The sequence below is a fragment of the Telmatherina bonti genome (assembly GCF_933228915.1).
Source record: "Telmatherina bonti genome assembly, chromosome: 3".
In the NCBI taxonomy this organism is placed as follows: domain Eukaryota; kingdom Metazoa; phylum Chordata; class Actinopteri; order Atheriniformes; family Telmatherinidae; genus Telmatherina; species Telmatherina bonti.
The window spans coordinates 39657368-39677800 of record NC_136621.1 but is presented as its reverse complement, the minus strand read 5'-3'; the positions used below and the strand labels follow the sequence as shown (position 1 = coordinate 39677800).

Genomic DNA, 20433 nt, shown 5'->3' with positions numbered 1-20433 from the left:
CCTGTTGACAGGTATTTTGTCCCACTGTTCAACAGAAAAGTCTCTAATTTGTCCAGGACACATTTGTTTGTTTGTTTTTTTCTTTCTTCAACTCAATTAAATGAAAAAACAGTGTCTTACATTACTAAATTATATTTTTGCAAATTTTTAGTTATTGTTCATTTTTTTAAAAGTCTACAGTTATTTGAGTGACTGTTCAGCCTTAAATTCAGCCTTTTCTTTAATGAAAGGGGATGAAGACGTATGAGCACAACTGTACATATACAGACAGACATGCACATCCACATACATAATAAAAAGTTGAAAACTAAATATTAATCAGTTGTCTATATATTGATTAACCCCCCTTCTTCGTCCTGCCGAGGTCCTGATCCATCCAATCGGACGCAGGTGCTGCCTGCTCGGGCGGCAGTTGTCAACTATCAAAGTTTTAGCATAGAATTTATTATTGAACCAATCACAGCAAGGCATCAGACTTTGACAGCCAATCACGATCCAGATTTCCGTTGTGGGCGTTGGCCTGAATTAGAGGGCGGCGGTGCGGCGCATCGTCCTCCCGGGCCGGGGAGAGTTCGGTTGAGACGGTGCTGCATGGTGGAGGGGGAGTGCCACTGATGAGAGAGCGGGCGCTGTTGTTTTAGGGCACGTTTTGGGATTAATAAGGCGATCTATTGGAAAGTGACAAGCACCCAGACGGGGTTTATCCGTTCTCAGCTCGTGGTAAGTCCCGCAGAGGAGCAGGTTTTATGCAGGGATGAAGCGGTTAGCAGCAGCCAGCTAGCGGATTATTGTTCCCTGACTTTTTAATGATGGAGGACGGACACACACCGCCTTGTGCTGCTAACCGGCGCCGCGGATTTAGCCGTCTTTCTCTCTGTTTAACGCAGTATTTCACATGTTACATAAGCTGAACCTTAAAGCGCTGATGTGGAGCCTGGTTTTTATCCCCGGCCAGGCGTCTCCGAGCCGCCCACACCCATGATGGGATCTGTCGGATGAGGCTGCACACTTCATCCCAAGAATGCCCAATTTTCCTTCCAAACTCTACCGTTTCAGTTATTTCTGTGGTTCATATGCTGTAGGAATGTAAAACAGTTTGTCAGGGTCTCACGGGTGAAGTTAATTGGTTCTAAGTGCTGCGGAGCATCTTTTGGAGAGAATGGGATCTGGGGCTCCACACGCCGACTTGGAGCTAACCCCGGCTAGCTGAGCTAACCCATGCAGCTGTTTGGCCTGGACAGAAACAAGATGAGTCCACAATAAGCTGTTTTTAACCCATGCAACCTGGACAGAAACCAGATGAAATTAAATAATTAAAAAAAAACTTTATTAATCCCCAAAGGGAAATTCAGTATTGTAGATTCAATTCAATTCAATTTTATTTATATAGCCTGAAATCACAGCAATGCCATCTCAAGACGCTTTACAGGCAGAAAAAAAACATAATGAAAGCCAATTCATAATAGCCTATATAAGGAAACCAACAGCTCCCATCCTGAGCAGGCACACTGGCGACAGTGGGAAGGAAAAAACTCCCTTTTAACAGGAAGGAAACCTCCGGCAGATAATAATTAACTAGAGGAGGTCTTGTTCCGGAGGCTGATGGCTGCTGGCAGGAATGTATCTTTCAGTCTTACTGGACCTGAAGAAGCCTCTCACTGAACACACTTTGTTGTTTCATCACTGTGTTGTGGAGAGGGTGTGAAGAATCCTCCATCATCTTCATCAGCATTCTTCTTTGGACAATCAGCTCCAGCAGCTCCAGAGTTACTCCAAGCACAGAAGCAGCTTTCTGGATCAGTTTGTTGATTCTCTTCAAGTCTCTGGTTCTGATGCTACTACCCCAGCAGATGCTGCAAAGCTGACTGCACTCTCCACAACAGACTTATAGAAGATATGCAACATCTTGGTGCAGACGTTAAACCATCTCAGCTTCCTTAAGAAGTACAGTCTGCTCTGACCTTTCTTGTAGATGTAGTCAGTGTTGCATTTCCAGTCCAGTTTGTTGTCCAGCTGAACTCCAAGATACTTGTATTCCTCCACCACCTCCACCTCCTCTCCCAGGATGGAAACAGTGCTTTGTTTATTCTTCTTCCTCCTGAAGTCAACAATCATCTCTTTTGTTTTGCTGCTATTTAATATGAGATGATTGAATGAGATGAGTCCACAACAAGCTGTTTTACAGCTAACTGCAGGCTGAGTCTCAGCCCCTCGTGTCGGGACATCTTCCTGACATAAAGTGACTACAAACAGCATCAATCTGATCCTCCATCCTCTGACCTGACCCAGATTAATATCCATACAGCGCCTGATTTAAGCATGACTGGATTACTGGTTAAACATCAGCAGCTAAGACGCAATTTTATTATTTCTATTTACTCAGACACATACTTTAACATGAGAAAATACTATTACTGTAACCTGTGGCGCCAAGTAACTAATACTGTTATATTCAAAGTACTAAATGCAATAAAATTTCCAATTTAAGTATCTGAGTTTATATTAAATTAATCTAAAATATGACTAAAATCTTATCAGTTATTTCATTATCAGAGTAACCTGATTTTCCTACTTTTTTAGATTTAGATATAAATATGTTTACTGCCTTGACATTATAGTTTATTTTAGTTGTAAGTCAGATGTATTAGTTATTATAGGTTTTTTTTCTCTCTTGGAAGTTATCAGATATTGAAGGTGATGTACTAAACAAAGGGATTTACTGTAAATGGACCTAATTTAGGTGATGGAAAAGCCAGCAATAGATTTATTTAATTTAAATTATTTTTTTTTAAAAACTTTAACAGGAGATTTTTTTTTTTTTTTTAATTAATTTATTAATTCATTAATTTATATATTAAAAAAAAGGGAGAGGGTCCGGTTTGGCCACCAGTATCAGTCTACTTGGGTAATTTACACATTTTCAGACTTTTTATGGTCTGTCAGTAATATTACTCTGCATTAATGGGAATATATTATTATTACATCAGGCGTTATTATGTGGAGCAGTAGAAGAATCTTTCGAAGTTTAAAATGATCATCAATGTGTACGATTTGTTGCTTGGTTGGATCAATTCACATGCTGTAATAGTTCATATTAATCATGATGCTACAACTATTAACGTTATATTTGCCCAAAAACGGGACAAAGTTCTGAAGCCTTTAAAGTGATATCCTTTTACATATATATATATATATATATATATATATATATATATATGATTGATTTTTTTTTTTTTTTTTTTCCAAATAAATAAAATTAGTCCACGATAAAACTTTTGTCTTATTGGGTAATACAGCAGCAGAATGATGGTCTGGCTACTGTTTGTTTTTTTCTAACTAAAATCAAGAAAAATTACAAGCAAAAAAAAAAGAAAAAAGTTTTACCTTTTTCTTTTTGTTGTTTTTAATCTACCAAAATCAGCAATATGAAAGAATTTTTAAAATCGCAATTTAAATCAAATCGGCATCTAAAAAATCAGAATCAAATCGGGACAAAAGGATATTGTGACAGCCCTGATAAATATATATATAATTTAGGTCAACTGAAATATTTTATTTAGCTAAATAAATTTAAATTTAAGCATTTCTGTTTGTAAATAATATAAAGCAGCAACAATGCAGCAAATCACTAAATTGTCAATTTTTTTTTTTTTTTTTTTAAATCACAGTTTAAGAAAAAGTTGGTTTTCACTCACATTTTTTGGGTTTTTGCCCCCCAAATCACGCTGGTGTCGAGCGATACTAGCCTTGGTATCAAGTGATACTGGCCTAGGTATCGAGAGATACTGGCCTAGGTATCGAGAGATACTGGCCATGGTATCGAGCGATACTGGCCATGGTATCGAGCGATACTGGCCATGGTATCGAGCGATACTGGCCATGGTATCGAGCGATACTGGCCATGGTATCGAGCGATACTGGCCATGGTATCGAGCGATACTGGCCGTGGTTTTGATGCTATTGATCTTTGGATCTGCTCAGTTGTGCTTCTCATCTGTTTAGGACTGTTTTTATGCCAAAATGAGCAACAGTTTGTGAACTACGACCTCTCAGAAGGATCTTTAATGCCACCTATTTGATTCGAGGGGGTAAAACTTTGTTGTATGATTGAGTTCTTCTTTCTTTCCTCGCTTTAGGCAGCCTGGAGTGTTGTACTTCGGGTTTCCAACAGCGATGTCACAGAGGAGCGGGCAGGAGGACCCGGAGCGGTACCTCTTTGTGGACCGCGCAGTGGTCTACAACCCGGCCGCGCAGGCCGACTGGACAGCCAAGAGGCTCATATGGATCCCATCTGAGCGCCACGGCTTCGAGGCCGCCAGCATCCGCGAGGAACGTGGAGATGAAGTGGTGGTGGAGCTGGCGGAGAATGGGAAGAAAGCGGTGGTCAACAAGGACGACATCCAGAAGATGAATCCGCCCAAGTTCACCAAAGTGGAAGACATGGCGGAGCTGACCTGCCTGAACGAGGCGTCTGTGCTTCATAACCTGAAAGACCGATACTACTCTGGCCTCATCTATGTGAGTATGACAAGGGAAAGCATTTCCAGTAGTTCTATACCTGTTAAGTGTCGGTAATGACTCGCAACGCATCACGCAGGGCACACAGAGATAATGATGAAGCGTGTTATCAATAATAGATGGAGGTATGTAGTGTTTATTAGAAAGGAAGACGAGGAAGCCTTCTGGGTTTTACCAGGCAGAGAGAAGCTGTTTGGATACCTCGGACATGGTGAAAGGATTGCATCTCCCAACTGGGAGTGGCTGGAGGCTTCAGCTTGTGGAAGGCCTCTGCTCCTGCTTGCGACTCTTCGCTGCTGACTCTGAAAGGGACTTTTGAGAATGCCTGAACAGAGTAGCAGGTTGTGGAGGAGTTGGTTAACGATGGGTTTGTTGTGTTGTTAGATGCTCGCTGACTAATCTCACGCCTTTAGCTTGCTTAGTTCTGATCAGCTTTGCTTATGGAGGCAGAATATTACACTATTTCAGTCACGTCTTAAACCCCAGCAGAAATATGACAGTGTGCGTTTCTATGAAAACACAGCAGCTGAGCGGTTTGAACCCGGTCTTATAGATGATGTGCATGAGACGTTTTTAGTATGTGAACTTCAAAATACCTAAAAACACAACAAAAAACCAGCTGTGGAAGTGTTTATTAATGCTAAGGAAGGTAAGAAGCTGTAATTTAGTGTAATAATGATTCCAGAAAGACGTCTTGTACAGTAAATATGTACGTTTTCTATGTTTTTGTCATTCAGACATGATGGAGTGACATTTGTCTGCATGATGCAACACATGCAGCAGTTATCTGTGGCGAAGAGGATGACACGCTGTATCAGCACATACATGCATGTTGACGTTAAAATATGTTTGAGTTCGGCTGATTCACCGTTTAATCGATTCAACAGTTGTTTCGTAAATATTCCACTACGATTATTTTTCATATGTAGATGACAGAAACGTAGCTGTAAAGTGTAGCAGGAAGCTAAAAGTTGGGAAACGGTAAACAGCAGGGCTAGCAGGAAGCTAGCAGCTAGCCTTGCAGCTAGGTCTGGGCGATTAATCAGATTTTAATCTCAGTACAATCTGGGTTTCCAACGATGATAAAAATAAAAGGGTGTGATTATTTCTCTCTCTGCAGTTTCCTCTCCTGCTGTCTTCAGCTGCTAATCGAGCGTCTCTGGCGTTGCAGCGCTGTGCTGTAAACTCCTCCCACAGCCGCTTTGCTTTCATTCACTGTTGCCAACTTGGAGACTTTCTTGCTAAATCTGGAGACTTTTTTTGTTAAAAACGACAAATCTAGCAGCTTTTACTGGAGTTATTAGAGACTTTTCTGGTGTTTTGGCGACTGACTTGAAGGCACATATTGTTCTACAGTTACTGTAAGGAAGGAGCAGCGGGAGCCTCTCCCGTCCTAAAGCACTCCCAGGCGGCCAGTCTCAGTCGGCTCCGGCTGCAGGTCAATGTAGAATAACTGCAGTAGATTGTGGAAGTTCACCTAAACATACTTTATACCATTGTCAGTGACAACTGGCTGCATTATTTTCCTATACATAGTTCGGCCAGTTAAACACTGTAATATCCCTCCGTTACGGGGCGTTACCATAGCAACGCGTTAATCTTTTAACAGGTGAAAAAACGCGCTGTAGCCTGACGGTGGTTGTTTGGGATAAAAACTACATGAAATAGTTCGTATACTTCAGCATGTTTAGCAAGTGTTGTAAAAAAGAAATTCAAATTTGTTATAAAATGTTTACTGTGTGGGACCATGGTATAAGGGTATTAAACAACTCGGAACCGTGCATTAGACGGTTATAATGCACAACACGGAGGCTAGAACACCACGACGCGCAGTGTTGTTTAAAAATACTGGATAATTGTGTTAAATAATCGAGATCTCAATTTCAGGTAAAATAATCGTGATTATAGTTCTTGTCATAATCGAGCCGCCCTACTTGCAGCTAAAGTTACTAAGTGTGAAATTTCCACGTTGGGTCTGAAGGCAGCGTTTGGAAACATGCTGGTTTTTATAGACATGAGAACAGACGAGACCTGGACGAGACTTCCTGCGTATGGAAGCTGTTTAACACCAAAATAACATCTGATAGTAAAACTACGAACATGTGGCAGCAGCCCCTTTAGGAACAACCGTCTCCTTTAGCTGTTGCTGACACATTTTTCCCGAAGATTTAGGTTCGATCAATCTGTTTGATATGTGTTGGTCTTATTTGTGGTTCCACATAAATAAAAGAAAGTGAACATAAATTTGTTTGGTTAGAAAAAAACCCTCATTGGAGGATAAAAGATGCATAAAAATCCTTGTAATTGTTTACTAATCAGATTGTAGCCTCTGAATCGTATAAACCTAGATGCTAGCATTAGAAATACTCACCAACCATACCAAAGAGGATCGGTGAGTATTCCTGTCTAAATGCCGCCCATTACTATGGAAACAGAATCTCTTTTTTCCCGTTGAAGTCCTCCACGCACGCAGGAATTTACGCGATCATTCGTGGCGATAGTTTGGCGTTGGTCAGGGAAGAAACGGCTGCGCAGCCACTGTTGTGCTAACATTTAGCATTAGTTATGTTATTATTATTATGTTATTAGTTGTGTTAGCAAGTTAGCTTCATTTCTGTATTTTATATGGTTAAACTACAAGAAATATTTATATATTTTATAGTTTAATCCATGCAGGGTCGTTGGATGATTCCAACAATATTATACATCAGAGTCTAGAATAAATTCGGTTCGGTACTCTGTATCGGCAGATGCCTAAACCCCGGATGTCGCTATCTAGAAAAAAAAAAGGGTATCGCAACGTTATTTTAAGAAGACGCAGGTAAAACCTAACCTGGTCTGCTCCACTGAAATGCCGTCCTTCATCTCATCAGCGTTTCATCAGATTGTCTGAATTTATGAGACAGAAACTTGTTTCCTTTAATGTTTCCTATAATCTGCAGATATTTCCCTGTGATTACGATGCACTGAATGCATTCCTGGAATAGCCCAGACGTGCAGCTTATCATGATGAGGAGGAAGGTGCAGCGGCTGGAAAAGCCGTCCTGACAGTTAACTGATGATTCTGTTGGAACAGAACGTTGGTTCGGTCGTCAGATACCGTTTATGTGTTAAGTTTAAAGAAAGCAGAGAAGCGAGGAAGGAAAGCCACATGTCTGAGCGCACATGGAGGCCAGTGCTGAGTCACACGGTCATCAAACCGCTGTCACAGAGCTCTTTGTGCTCACTGATAAGCAACATCTGTCCTCTTAAGTAACTGAATTCTTTTTCTTCTTCTTCAGTTTTACTGTGAGGAGGCGTATTGGTTCATTTACAGCTAATTCATGTCAGCTCCTGCGTGGTTATTTCTGCTCTGAAGGGTCACAGACGTGGCTTTTGTTCTGGTTCAACTATGTAGTTTTTATGTGGCTTTATTAGATTCTTATCTTTTCCAGTTCCTAAGTGTGAAATTAGGGAACAAGGATTTTAAGGAGGTTTTATTTAGATGTCAACGTGGTCTGTTCTGAAGCATTTTATGTTTTTCTGTCTGTCTTTTAAGGATCGTCTGAGTTTAGGCTGACTTGGTGCCTAAAGGATGTCTGAGCTGCTCTGTAGTAGCATTATTCCGGAACGAGACTGTGTTCACACTGCACTTCTCAAATAAATAGTACCTTTTAAAAAAACTGGTTTCACTCTCTACCATAGGCAAGAAAACATGGAGGTGATCAGGTCCTAGTGGTCTGGATGGATCAGGTCCTAGTGGTCTGGATGGATCAGGTCCTAGTGGTCTGGATGGATCAGGTCCTAGTGGTTTGGGTGGATCAGGTCCTAGTGGTCTGGGTGGATCCGGTCCTAGTGGTCTGGATGGATCAGGTCCTAGTGGTCTGGATGGATCAGGTCCTAGTGGTCTGGGTGGATCCGGTCCTAGTGGTCTGGATGGATCAGGCCCTAGTGGTTTGGGTGGATCAGGTCCTAGTGGTCTGGGTGGATCCGGTCCTAGTGGTCTGGATGGATCAGGTCCTAGTGGTCTGGATGGATCAGGTCCTAGTGGTCTGGGTGGATCCGGTCCTAGTGGTCTGGATGGATCAGGCCCTAGTGATCTGGGTGGATCAGGTCCTGGCGGATCAGGTCCTGGTGGTCTGGATGGATCAGGTCCTGGCGGATCAGGTCCTGGCGGTCTGGATGGATCAGGTCCTGGCGGATCAGGTCCTGGTGGTCTGGATGGATCAGGTCCTGGCGGATCAGGTCCTGGCGGATCAGGTCCTGGTGGTCTGGATGCGGCTGCAGATAATTGACGTGTGACGCTACAGAATGTCGGACGGAAAGACGCCGCAGGAAGTTGTCTGGTTGCCTGTAGAGCCGGCGGATCACCTGGTGTTGATGTCATCACTGTAGTTTAGACCCAGGTCTACCTTCATCCTCATGGCGGCCTTGTCATGTGACTGAAACCCAACGTGGCGTCCGTAATGCTGTAATCGGCCGAGGTTTTACACGTTTGTCCCGGCAGTAATACTGCGTTCATCAGTTCATCAAAGCAGGTGGAAGAAGAACGAATCAGTGTGTCCAGATTACAGAGCGGAGGCGGGGAGGGGGGGCTGTTGGCCATCTGGTGACGTTACCCCCAGCCTCCATACGTATGGACAGCTGCAGGATACGACCACCTTTACTGAGGTCTTATTGTCAGTATCCACACTTTTAATGTTGATCATGTCCTGCATTAACTTTCTGCTGTTTGTAAATAAATAATTCATGATGAAATGAATCCGTTGTGTAAAATATTTAGTATGTTTTAATGACCAGACTTGTGTTTTTGGAAAGTGCATCCCTGTTAGTCCCTTGCACATACAGTCCTCACTGCACCTGCAGCATGTTTTGGTTGAGCCAAGATTTTTCCAGTCCAACAACTGGGTTAGCAGGCCCCGGACCCCCCAAGCCCACTGGCGGGAACAGAAAACATAATTACGGAATGTGACCTCACGGCCCGGCCAAGCACGGCAGCCAGGAAGGTGAAACAGACGCCTAAAGGAACCGCTGATCATATAACGCAACACACTTGTTGTCTGTAATAATCCTGGATTTAATCCTGATTAACTTTAGATATTCATGCTCACAAATTATCCTCTGAAATTAATCTGGTGTTTGTGCTGTACCTCGTACCCCCACGAGCCGCTGAGTCTGGGATTAACCCTGTCCTGGCCCGTCTGGCCGCCTGTCTGGCTGCGTCTTTACTGCACTCATTCCCCTTCTGCATCTCATTCCCCTTCTGCACCTCATTCCCTTTCTGTACTTCATTCCCCTTCTGTACTTCATTCCCCTTCTGTACCTCATTCCCCTTCTGCACCTCATTCCCCTTCTGCACCTCATTCCCCTTCTGCACCTCATTCCCCTTCTGCACCTCATTCCCCTTCTGCACCTCATTCCCCTTCTGCACCTCATTCCCCTTCTGCACCTCATTCCCCTTCTGCACCTCATTCCCCTTCTGCACCTCATTCCCCTTCTGTACCTCATTCCCCTTCTGCACCTCATTCCCCTTCTGTACTTCATTCCCCTTCTGTACCTCATTCCCCTTCTGCACCTCATTCCCCTTCTGCACCTCATTCCCCTTCTGCACCTCATTCCCCTTCTGTACTTCATTCCCCTTCTGTACCTCATTCCCCTTCTGTACCTCATTCCCCTTCTGTACCTCATTCTCCTTCTGCACCTCATTCCCCTTCTGTACTTCATTCCCCTTCTGTACTTCATTCCCCTTCTGTACCTCATTCCCCTTCTGTACCTCATTCCCCTTCTGTACCTCATTCCCCTTCTGTACCTCATTCCCCTTCTGCACCTCATTCCCCTTCTGCACCTCATTCCCCTTCTGCACCTCATTCCCCTTCTGCACCTCATTCCCCTTCTGTACCTCATCCCTCTTCTGCACCTCATTCCCCTTCTGCACCTCATTCCCTTTCTGTACCTCATTCCCCTTCTGCATCTCATTCCCCTTCTGCATCTCACTCCCCTTCTGTACCTCATTCCCCTTCTGCACCTCATTCCCCTTCTGCACCTCATTCCCCTTCTGTACCTCATTCCCCTTCTGCACCTCATTCCCCTTCTGTACCTCATTCCCCTTCTGTACCTCACTCCCCTTCTGTACCTCACTCCCCTTCTGCATCTCACTCCCCTTCTGTACCTCACTCCCCTTCTGCACCTCACTCCCCTTCTGCACCTCACTCCCCTTCTGCATCTCATTCCCCTTCTGCACCTCACTCCCCTTCTGTACCTCACTCCCCTTCTGTACCTCATTCCCCTTCTGTACCTCATTCCCCTTCTGTACCTCATTCCCCTTCTGTACCTCATTCCCCTTCTGTACCTCACTCCCCTTCTGTACCTCATTGCCCTTCTGTACCTCATTCCCCTTCTGCATCTCACTCCCCTTCTGCACCTCATTCCCCTTCTGTACCTCATTCTCCTTCTGCACCTCATTCCTCTTCTGCATCTCACTCCCCTTCTGTACCTCATTCCCCTTCTGCACCTCATTCCCCTTCTGTACCTCATTCCCCTTCTGCACCTCATTCCCCTTCTGCACCTCATTCCCCTTCTGCACCTCATTCCCCTTCTGCACCTCATTCCCCTTCTGCACCTCACTCCCCTTCTGCATCTCACTCCCCTTCTGCACCTCATTCCTCTTCTGCACCTCACTCCCCTTCTGTACCTCATTCCCCTTCTGTACCTCATTCCCCTTCTGTACCTCATTCCCCTTCTGCACCTCATTCCCCTTCTGCACCTCACTCCCCTTCTGCACCTCACTCCCCTTCTGCACCTCATTCCCCTTCTGCACCTCATTCCCCTTCTGCACCTCATTCCCCTTCTGCACCTCATTCCCCTTCTGCATCTCACTCCCCTTCTGCACCTCATTCCTCTTCTGCACCTCATTCCTCTTCTGCACCTCACTCCCCTTCTGCATCTCATTCCCCTTCTGTACCTCATTCCCCTTCTGTACCTCATTCCCCTTCTGCACCTCACTCCCCTTCTGCACCTCACTCCCCTTCTGCACCTCACTCCCCTTCTGCACCTCATTCCCCTTCTGCACCTCATTCCCCTTCTGCACCTCACTCCCCTTCTGCATCTCACTCCCCTTCTGCATCTCACTCCCCTTCTGCATCTCATTCCCCTTCTGCACCTCATTCCCCTTCTGTACCTCACTCCCCTTCTGTACCTCATTCCCCTTCTGTACCTCATTCCTCTTCTGTACCCCATTCCCCTTCTGCATCTCATTCCTCTTCTGTACCCCATTCCCCTTCTGTACCTCATTCCCCTTCTGTACCTCACTCCCCTTCTGTACCTCATTGCCCTTCTGTACCTCATTGCCCTTCTGCACCTCATTCCCCTTCTGTACCCCATTCCCCTTCTGCACCTCATTCCCCTTCTGCACCTCATTCCCCTTCTGCACCTCATTCCCCTTCTGTACCTCATTCCCCTTCTGTACCCCATTCCCCTTTGTACCCCATTCCCCTTTGTACCCCATTCCCCTTTGTACCTCATTCCCCTTCTGTACCTCACTCCCCTTCTGTACCTCATTCCCCTTCTGCACCTCATTCCCCTTCTGCATCTCACTCCCCTTCTGCACCTCATTCCCCTTCTGCACCTCACTCCCCTTCTGCACCTCACTCCCCTTCTGCACCTCACTCCCCTTCTGCATCTCACTCCCCTTCTGCATCTCATTCCCCTTCTGTACCTCACTCCCCTTCTGTACCTCATTCCCCTTCTGTACCTCATTCCCCTTCTGTACCTCACTCCCCTTCTGTACCTCATTCCCCTTCTGCACCTCATTCCCCTTCTGCACCTCACTCCCCTTCTGCATCTCACTCCCCTTCTGCATCTCACTCCCCTTCTGTACCTCACTCCCCTTCTGTACCTCACTCCCCTTCTGTACCTCATTCCCCTTCTGTACCTCACTCCCCTTCTGTACCTCATTGCCCTTCTGTACCTCACTCCCCTTCTGCATCTCACTCCCCTTCTGTACCCCATTCCCCTTCTGCACCTCATTCCCCTTCTGCACCTCATTCCCCTTCTGTACCCCATTCCCCTTCTGTACCTCATTCCCCTTCTGTACCTCACTCCCCTTCTGTACCTCACTCCCCTTCTGCACCTCACTCCCCTTCTGCACCTCACTCCCCTTCTGCACCTCATTCCCCTTCTGCATCTCACTCCCCTTCTGCACCTCACTCCCCTTCTGCACCTCACTCCCCTTCTGTACCTCACTCCCCTTCTGTACCTCATTCCCTTTCTGCACCTCATTCCTCTTCTGTACCCCATTCCCCTTCTGTACCTCATTCCCCTTCTGCACCTCATTCCCCTTCTGCACCTCACTCCCCTTCTGCACCTCACTCCCCTTCTGCATCTCACTCCCCTTCTGCATCTCACTCCCCTTCTGCACCTCACTCCCCTTCTGTACCTCATTCCCCTTCTGTACCTCATTCCCCTTCTGTACCTCATTCCCCTTCTGTACCTCACTCCCCTTCTGTACCTCACTCCCCTTCTGCACCTCACTCCCCTTCTGCATCTCACTCCCCTTCTGCATCTCACTCCCCTTCTGCATCTCACTCCCCTTCTGTACCTCACTCCCCTTCTGTACCTCATTCCCCTTCTGTACCTCACTCCCCTTCTGTACCTCACTGCCCTTCTGTCTCTCACTCCCCTTCTGCATCTCACTCCCCTTCTGCATCTCACTCCCCTTCTGTACCCCATTCCCCTTCTGCACCTCATTCCCCTTCTGCACCTCATTCCCCTTCTGTACCTCACTCCCCTTCTGTACCTCATTCCCCTTCTGCACCTCACTCCCCTTCTGCACCTCACTCCCCTTCTGCACCTCATTCCCCTTCTGCACCTCACTCCCCTTCTGTACCTCACTCCCCTTCTGTACCTCACTCCCCTTCTGTACCTCATTCCCTTTCTGCACCTCATTCCTCTTCTGTACCCCATTCCCCTTCTGTACCTCATTCCCCTTCTGCACCTCACTCCCCTTCTGCACCTCATTCCCCTTCTGCACCTCATTCCCCTTCTGTACCTCACTCCCCTTCTGTACCTCACTCCCCTTCTGTACCTCATTCCCCTTCTGTACCTCATTCCTCTTCTGTACCTCATTCCCCAGGCAGCGCCTGCATCACTTGTTTAGCAGCTTGTTTCGCTGTACTTTAAATTCAGGTAAACTTCTAGGCAGACTGCAATAAAAGCATTTTTGAAAAAGAACAATTTTTGACATTTGTGATTTATTATTATTTTCTTTACAGGAAGGGGAAAAAATTGATTAAAATCAGATTTTTAAAAAATGAGAGATTTTATCTTTGGCCATATCACCCAGCCCTACTTTGTGTTATTTACTTCTGTCTTCTGATGACGACGTGTGATAATAATGGATGCAGAGTGAAGTAACGAGGAAGTCCCGTTCTGCTCTGTTGACATAAATAAATCCCTCACATGAACTGGGAAACGACTGCAGTTCCTGTATCTGACAGCTGATCAATGCAGCTCTTCTCCAACACACCTGGATCAGGTGAAGGCCTCCTTACAGAGCTGGGTGACGTGCAGGTGAGGAAATTTACTGATGCTTCAGGTGTGTTGGAGAGGGGATGCAGGACGGTAGATCTCCAGGACGGGACGCGGACATCCTGGTAATCCACGCTTTCCCTCCTTTCTGCTTTTGTTGCTTTTGCGCTGCACTAAAAGGAACCTGGCAACCTTCATGCTCAGTCACTGTCATTTACTGTAAATTAATCAATATATGATGAATATTGACTCTTGTTTACACGTGACATCATCGCCGCTGTTTGACTGTTTTTCTTTGCAGACATACTCCGGTCTCTTCTGTGTGGTCATCAACCCCTACAAAAACCTGCCCATCTACTCAGAGAACATCATTGAGATGTACAGGGGCAAGAAGAGGCACGAAATGCCCCCCCACATATACGCCATCTCCGAGTCTGCGTACAGATGCATGCTGCAAGGTAAGCGTGCGTCTCCGCTGGCTTATCTCGCTCCACCACGCTGAGAATGTCGCTTTAATGCAGGGTAAAATGTCAGTAAATGTCAGTGTTGCTTGCTGGGATCTCTGACTTTACTGTGGACGTTTACTGACCAGTAAATCTGCTGCAAACCAACCTGGAACTCGTCATTTTTACGTGCCGTCTGTTTGCTTTGGTCGTTTCATCAGCTTTTAGGAGCGAAATCAGGCCGAGCGACGTCTTGGAGGATCTTTCAGCTGGCAAACTTCCAGGCGGACTGGGATCAGACCAGCAAGAACAGAGAGGGTGACCCCATTGTGCTCCACAATAGATCCTTTGTGCGATTTGCTGGGCTGACCAGTGGGGGTGGTGACGAACTGGACAGTGTCGCTGGTTCTTCAGGCTTTGTTTTGCTCGTGTTGCTGCACAGCAGGAAGTTTACGAAGCTCTGATTCTGTAACATCTTTGCTGTTGTACGTGTACGTAAGCTGTGGTATAAATGGTCATACGTGTGTGTGTGTGTGTGTGTGTGTGTGTGTGTGGACGCAAGCCAGCCCGTATCAGCATGAAGAGTTGTGGTTGGAAAGGAGGTTTGTAGGTTAGAGATTAACAGAGGCCAGCTGCTTCCAGCGGCGGCCTCGAGCACTTCAACATCTCGGTCAATGTGACGCCGTTTCCATCCGTGTAGATGATTCTCCTTTGTGTCCAAACTGGCTGTAAAGGCACCGGAAAGCCTCCTGCTCACCTCGGGGGAGTCGGACATGTGGATGGAATTCCCAGCATGGCGTCGTTTTTAACCTCACAGCTGAAAACTGATAAAAAACAGAAGCGGTAAAGAAATGGATTATTTTGGTCAGTTGTTGGTTTGTTTATCACTTTCATGTACAAATCTGATCATGAAGTACATTTTACAAGCGTACAGAAGCTTGTTTATTGTTTTTAATTTTCTTTTATTTATTTATTTATTATCTTCTATCTATCTACTCAGCCAGAATAGGGTGGATTGCCCTCTCCGGGTCGGGAGTCAGGTCCTGCCTCAAGTGGAGGAGTTTAAATATCTCGGGGTCTTGTTCACGAGTGAGGGAAGGATGGAGCGTGAGATCGACAGACGGATCGGTGCGGCGTCTGCAGTAATGCGGACTCTGCACCGGTCTGTCGTGGTGAAGAAGGAGCTGAGCCAGAAGGCGACGCTCTCGATTTACCAGTTGATCTACGTTCTTACCCTCACCTATGGTCATGAGCTGTGGGTCATGAAGGAAATCTTGTATACAGGCGGCTGAAATGAGTTTCCTCCGCAGGGTGGCCGGGCTCTCCCTTAGAGATAAGGTGAGGAGCTCGGTCATCCGGGAGGAGAACAGAGTAGAGCCGCTGCTCCTCCGCATGGAGAGGAACCAGTTGAGGTGGCTCAGGCATCTGGTCAGGATGCCTCCTGGACCTCCCTGGTGAGGTGTTCCAGGCACGTCCCTCTGGGAGGAGACCCCGGGGAAGACCCAGGACACGCTGGAGGGATTATATCTCTCGGCTGGCCTGGGAACGCCTCGGGATCCCCCCCGCAGAGTTGGCAAATGTGGCTGGGGAGAGGGAAGTCTGGGCTTCCCTGCTTAGGCTGCTGCCCCCGCGACCCGACCCCGGATAAGCGGCACAAGATGGATGGATGGATGGATATTTATTTATTTCCATCCAGTCATCCCACCACAGCCTCCCGAGCCAGCGTGATAAATGGTTTAATGTGTGAAACTGTAGATCATAGTGGGGCCCGATGATCTCCAAGGTGTTTCTTACGTCCTCCCTCTTCAGGTCCGGTTAAACCAATGTAGACCTGAGCCGCTTCGGCACGAAGCACCAAAGTAAGGAAGCAGCTTCTTAAGGCTTCTGATCCGATATCTATAGCTTGGATATCGGCCGATACCGATGTTTTCTGATTTTTTGCGTGAACTATATCGTCATCATTACTGTTGTTATTGTAAACATGTCACTCGCAGCTTTACTACAGAGCAACGGATAAACAAAATAAAAGCATTTTAACTGTTATTTCTAAGCAATAAATCAAGTAAATCTAAGAGTCTGTAGCTGCTTCATAATCTTCAGAAAAACAAATGAGGTGAACGTTTAGCAGGAACTGCTGGTTGAAAGCAAAGCAGGATGTTTCTACACCAGCCGGGACTCTGAAGTCCTCTTCCCGTTTGCCAGACTTCCCCATCACACCACAGCCTCCCAGTCCGGCTCTGGTTTCCAGTCTCTACTTAAAACCCACTTTTTTTGTGTGTTTTATTTAACTTTTATTGTAGTTTTTATTTCTCTTCACTGAGCAGTGTTTAATTTGAAATGGTTTGTTTCTTTGTTGTTCAGCTGCTGTTCCATCAGATGTGCTGAAACTTTATCTGGCCAGGACGTCCTGGTAGAGCCGGCTGCAACAACTTTCAATTAAATTTAACTTTATTTGTACAGCACCACTTCACAACAATGTTGTCTCAGGACACTTTACATACACATCATTTCAAGCCAATTCATACATATCCTATAATAGAAACCAACTAATTGCATCGAGTCATGACTTGGATCCAATCCTCCATCCTGAGCTGCACGAGGCGACAGTGGGAAGGAAAAAACTCTCCTTTAACAGGAAGAAAACCTCAGCAGAACCCGGCTCAGGGAGGGCAGCCATCTGCCTCGACTGGTTGGGGTGGAGAGGACAGGAAAGACAGATCAACATGTACAACTGCACTTATTCAGGAAGACCTGCGGGAAAAAGGAGAAATAAGTTAGAGACGGCAATACTGGCATATATTTATACATTAATATATCAGAGAAATAGAGTGAGGTACTTCTCAGTGCATCAGGTAACATCCCCATTGCTACATAAGTAATTGATGGCTAGACTACCCATAACTATCAGAGCAATGAGCAGAACCTGGACAGTTGGGTCCCGTACATGCAAACTCCAACTCAGGAGATGCTCATATCCTAACTATAAGAATCATGGAAAAGGAAGGTTTTCAGCTTAAAGATGTGGAGGGAGTCTGCCTCCCGAACCCACGGTGGGAGCTGGTTCCATAAGAGAGGAGCCTGATAGCTAAAGGCCTTTCCTCCCATAGGACTCTGAGAGACTCTGGGAACCACCAGTAAACCTGCAGTCTGAGAGCAAAGTGATTTATTTGGAATATATGGAACTATCAGATCTTTTACTTAAAGGTCTGACAAACGAGACTGTCGTAGTTGTGAATGTTTCTGTAAAAGCATTATTAATGCTGCGATGGGAAATAAACCTGCAGCGTGTGAGCAGAACAACCCAAGCTGGAGATCTCCTTGTCGTCCTTCACCGTCATCCGAGTTGCAGCTTTTCAACTCAGACTTTTCCATAATGGAGACCAGATTGACCAGAACGCTGAACTGGAACAGTTTTTACTGCTTCTTTACATTTTAACCCCCTACAGTACACACATTTCAAGCTGCCATCTGGCTTTTTTTGTTTTCAGACTAAAAGACAGACAAGTTGAATAAAAGTTAAAATGAATAAAACTAAACTGCATCAGCATTTTGTTTGGCTTAAACCTGCATGTTACTTATTATATGTAAACACTCCGTCTGGAGATGGTTGAGGCGAATCTGGGAACTCCGACCAATCATATTCGATCGGGTCGGCTCCATCGTTCTCAGACATAGTCTGGTCCTCGGTCTGCTTCCCTGCAACTCTTACATGCATCCCTTCTCCAACACGCCTGGATTCTTCCAGCTCTGCAGAGGCCTGAGATCGATGGATTCATTCTGTTATTGGTCCGTTTGCTTAGTCACCATCCAATCAGATAGAGGTGTAAGGACACTGACAAAGTTCCCAACACGCAGTTCTGTGTTTTCATCGCTAAACAGGATGTTTATAAACATTTACAGACTTGATATTTTGGGCAGATTTTGCACACAGTTGTTTACAGCTGGAACATCTGAATGACTTTATATTTAATATGAAACATTTCTGCAGTAACATGCAGGGTGACGTGACTCGCTTAATGCAGGAATTTAGCGTTTACCTCATCGTAGGCGCTTTTAGGACGAACAGGTTGGTTTTTAGAAGGTGAATAAATGCTACCGTGGGAGTGTGTGTCGCTTCTGCATGGTCTGAATCAATCTGGACACTAAGGGACATTTATGAGTCCATAAACTTTGCGGGAATCTGTTAATTCCAGTAACATGACTGTGAAGCCAGTTATTGCTCAAAGCGGAGGTTAAATGAACTGTTGCCTAACACAGAAGGGATGTTTCAGGAGACCTCTGGAGCTCAGTGCACATCTGGTATTGATTACAGCTATTAAACAAGCGTCCATCTATCGGCCATGATGGGTTCCCAGAGTGGACGCACATCAGCAGCCCTGTAAGTGTCCCAGGTGAGCTTATGAAACAGGATCTCTTTGTTTCAGAGAAAATGGAGAAAGACCGCCCTCTTGGAGCTCGGCTTGGTGTTTAATGAGGTCAGATCCAGCTCGACACATCTGGACTTGAGTTCAGCCAAAGCAGATGTGTTCAGGTCCCGTTTATAAAGACTTGGATGGCGACTGACTGAACGGACTCTGGAGGTGAAAATCACTCCGTACGTTTACATGGGAGTTTTAATTCCTGTTTAATTCCAAATAAAAGTTAATTCTGCTTTAAACTGATGAGAAACACTTAATTCCTGATGCAAATTTGTATTGGGAATAAAGTGTCTGGTTTATTCACATTTTAATTCCTAACTATTTAATTCCTCTGTCATGTAAACCTTCGTTCCGCTCCAAGTTAACTCCGGTCGTTCTGAGCATGCTCGTTACCTTGTCCTGTCCCGATGACGTGCGTTGTTTTACCTCCCGTGTTCGGTGGTCTATCTTTCTTCTTCTTCTCAGTTGCTGCAGAAAGTGAAGTAGTATGCTGGTGTTGAGCTGCTACTTCACATTTATAATAAAAATAGAGGTGAAACTGTAACTTATTATGTAGTTTTTACAAGTTACGACTGAAAAGACAAGAAGCAGGGAGACAACTTAGTTTATTTCCAGTATACGTCATACGTCACGTGCCTCTGTCCAATCAGAGCCCTTCCCAGCCCGCCGCTCTAAAGAGGAGTTAAGTAAGGACGTGTCTCATGTAAACCTTCATTTGGGATTATTATTTTCATGTAAACTCGAAAGAGAATACGTTGATTCCGAATTAAAAAACATCATGTAACTGTAGCCATTAATGCAGGAGGGTTTAAGGTCTGTAAAAACTAATTAAAGAGGCAAATTTTTTAAAGAACTCAGATAAATGTGAATAAACAAGCTCAGCAAAGCAAATGGGGCAGCTTACAGTGTTGGCAAACACTGCTCCACCTTGGCTGCAGTCTGGTCTGGAAGACTTTGATGGCATTTTCAACCAAAGCTCTAATCTGCCTCCTTTTCAGCTAAAACCTCTCAGACAAACTGGTCTATTAAACTTGGATGAAATGGTTCCTTAGAGGTGAAAAGTCATGGAAAACGTTCCTCTTTGGGGCCTTTACACAGCGGGGTCGACACGAGTAAATGACGCAAATTTGTGAACAATTTGGAGGCGAAGTGACGTTTTTGTTTACGCACAACAAGCGTGACGCGAAGGTGCAAATAAATATTGAAGATTCTAAAAGAAATTGTCTTTGATTCCTCATCAACCGGCAACAAAACGCTGATGTTGCAGAAGAAAAGACAGAGTCTCTGGGTTCATCCGGTTCTAGAAGAGAGTCCTGAAGCGTCAGGATGGACTTTAGGACGTCTGAGGACCTGCTACAGATGCTGGAACAAGCAGAGGAAAATAAGACGCTTGGTTGCCATGGTGATACAAACTCCGCTGGTGCCATCCTCGATGAGAAACGGTTAACAGCACATCGTCGCAACATAACGGCAGCTAGCGCCGTGCCACCAAACATGACGGAGGAATGTGATGTCACTGTCTGCATCGGGGGTGGGCTACTCCAGTCCTG

General features: G+C 45.6%; 1 protein-coding gene across 1 annotated transcript in view; it reads left to right on the top strand.

Annotated features, from left to right (window-relative positions):
- The first annotated feature begins 593 nt into the window (after positions 1-593).
- Positions 594-20433, top strand: part of myh10 (myosin, heavy chain 10, non-muscle) — an 83112-nt gene continuing 63272 nt past the window's right edge. The window contains exons 1-3 of the mRNA XM_079265005.1: positions 594-720; positions 4137-4518; positions 14324-14480. Of these exons, the coding sequence (XP_079121131.1) occupies positions 4174-4518; positions 14324-14480 (502 nt within the window). The 5' untranslated portion in view covers positions 594-720; positions 4137-4173. The remainder of the gene's footprint in view (positions 721-4136; positions 4519-14323; positions 14481-20433) is intronic.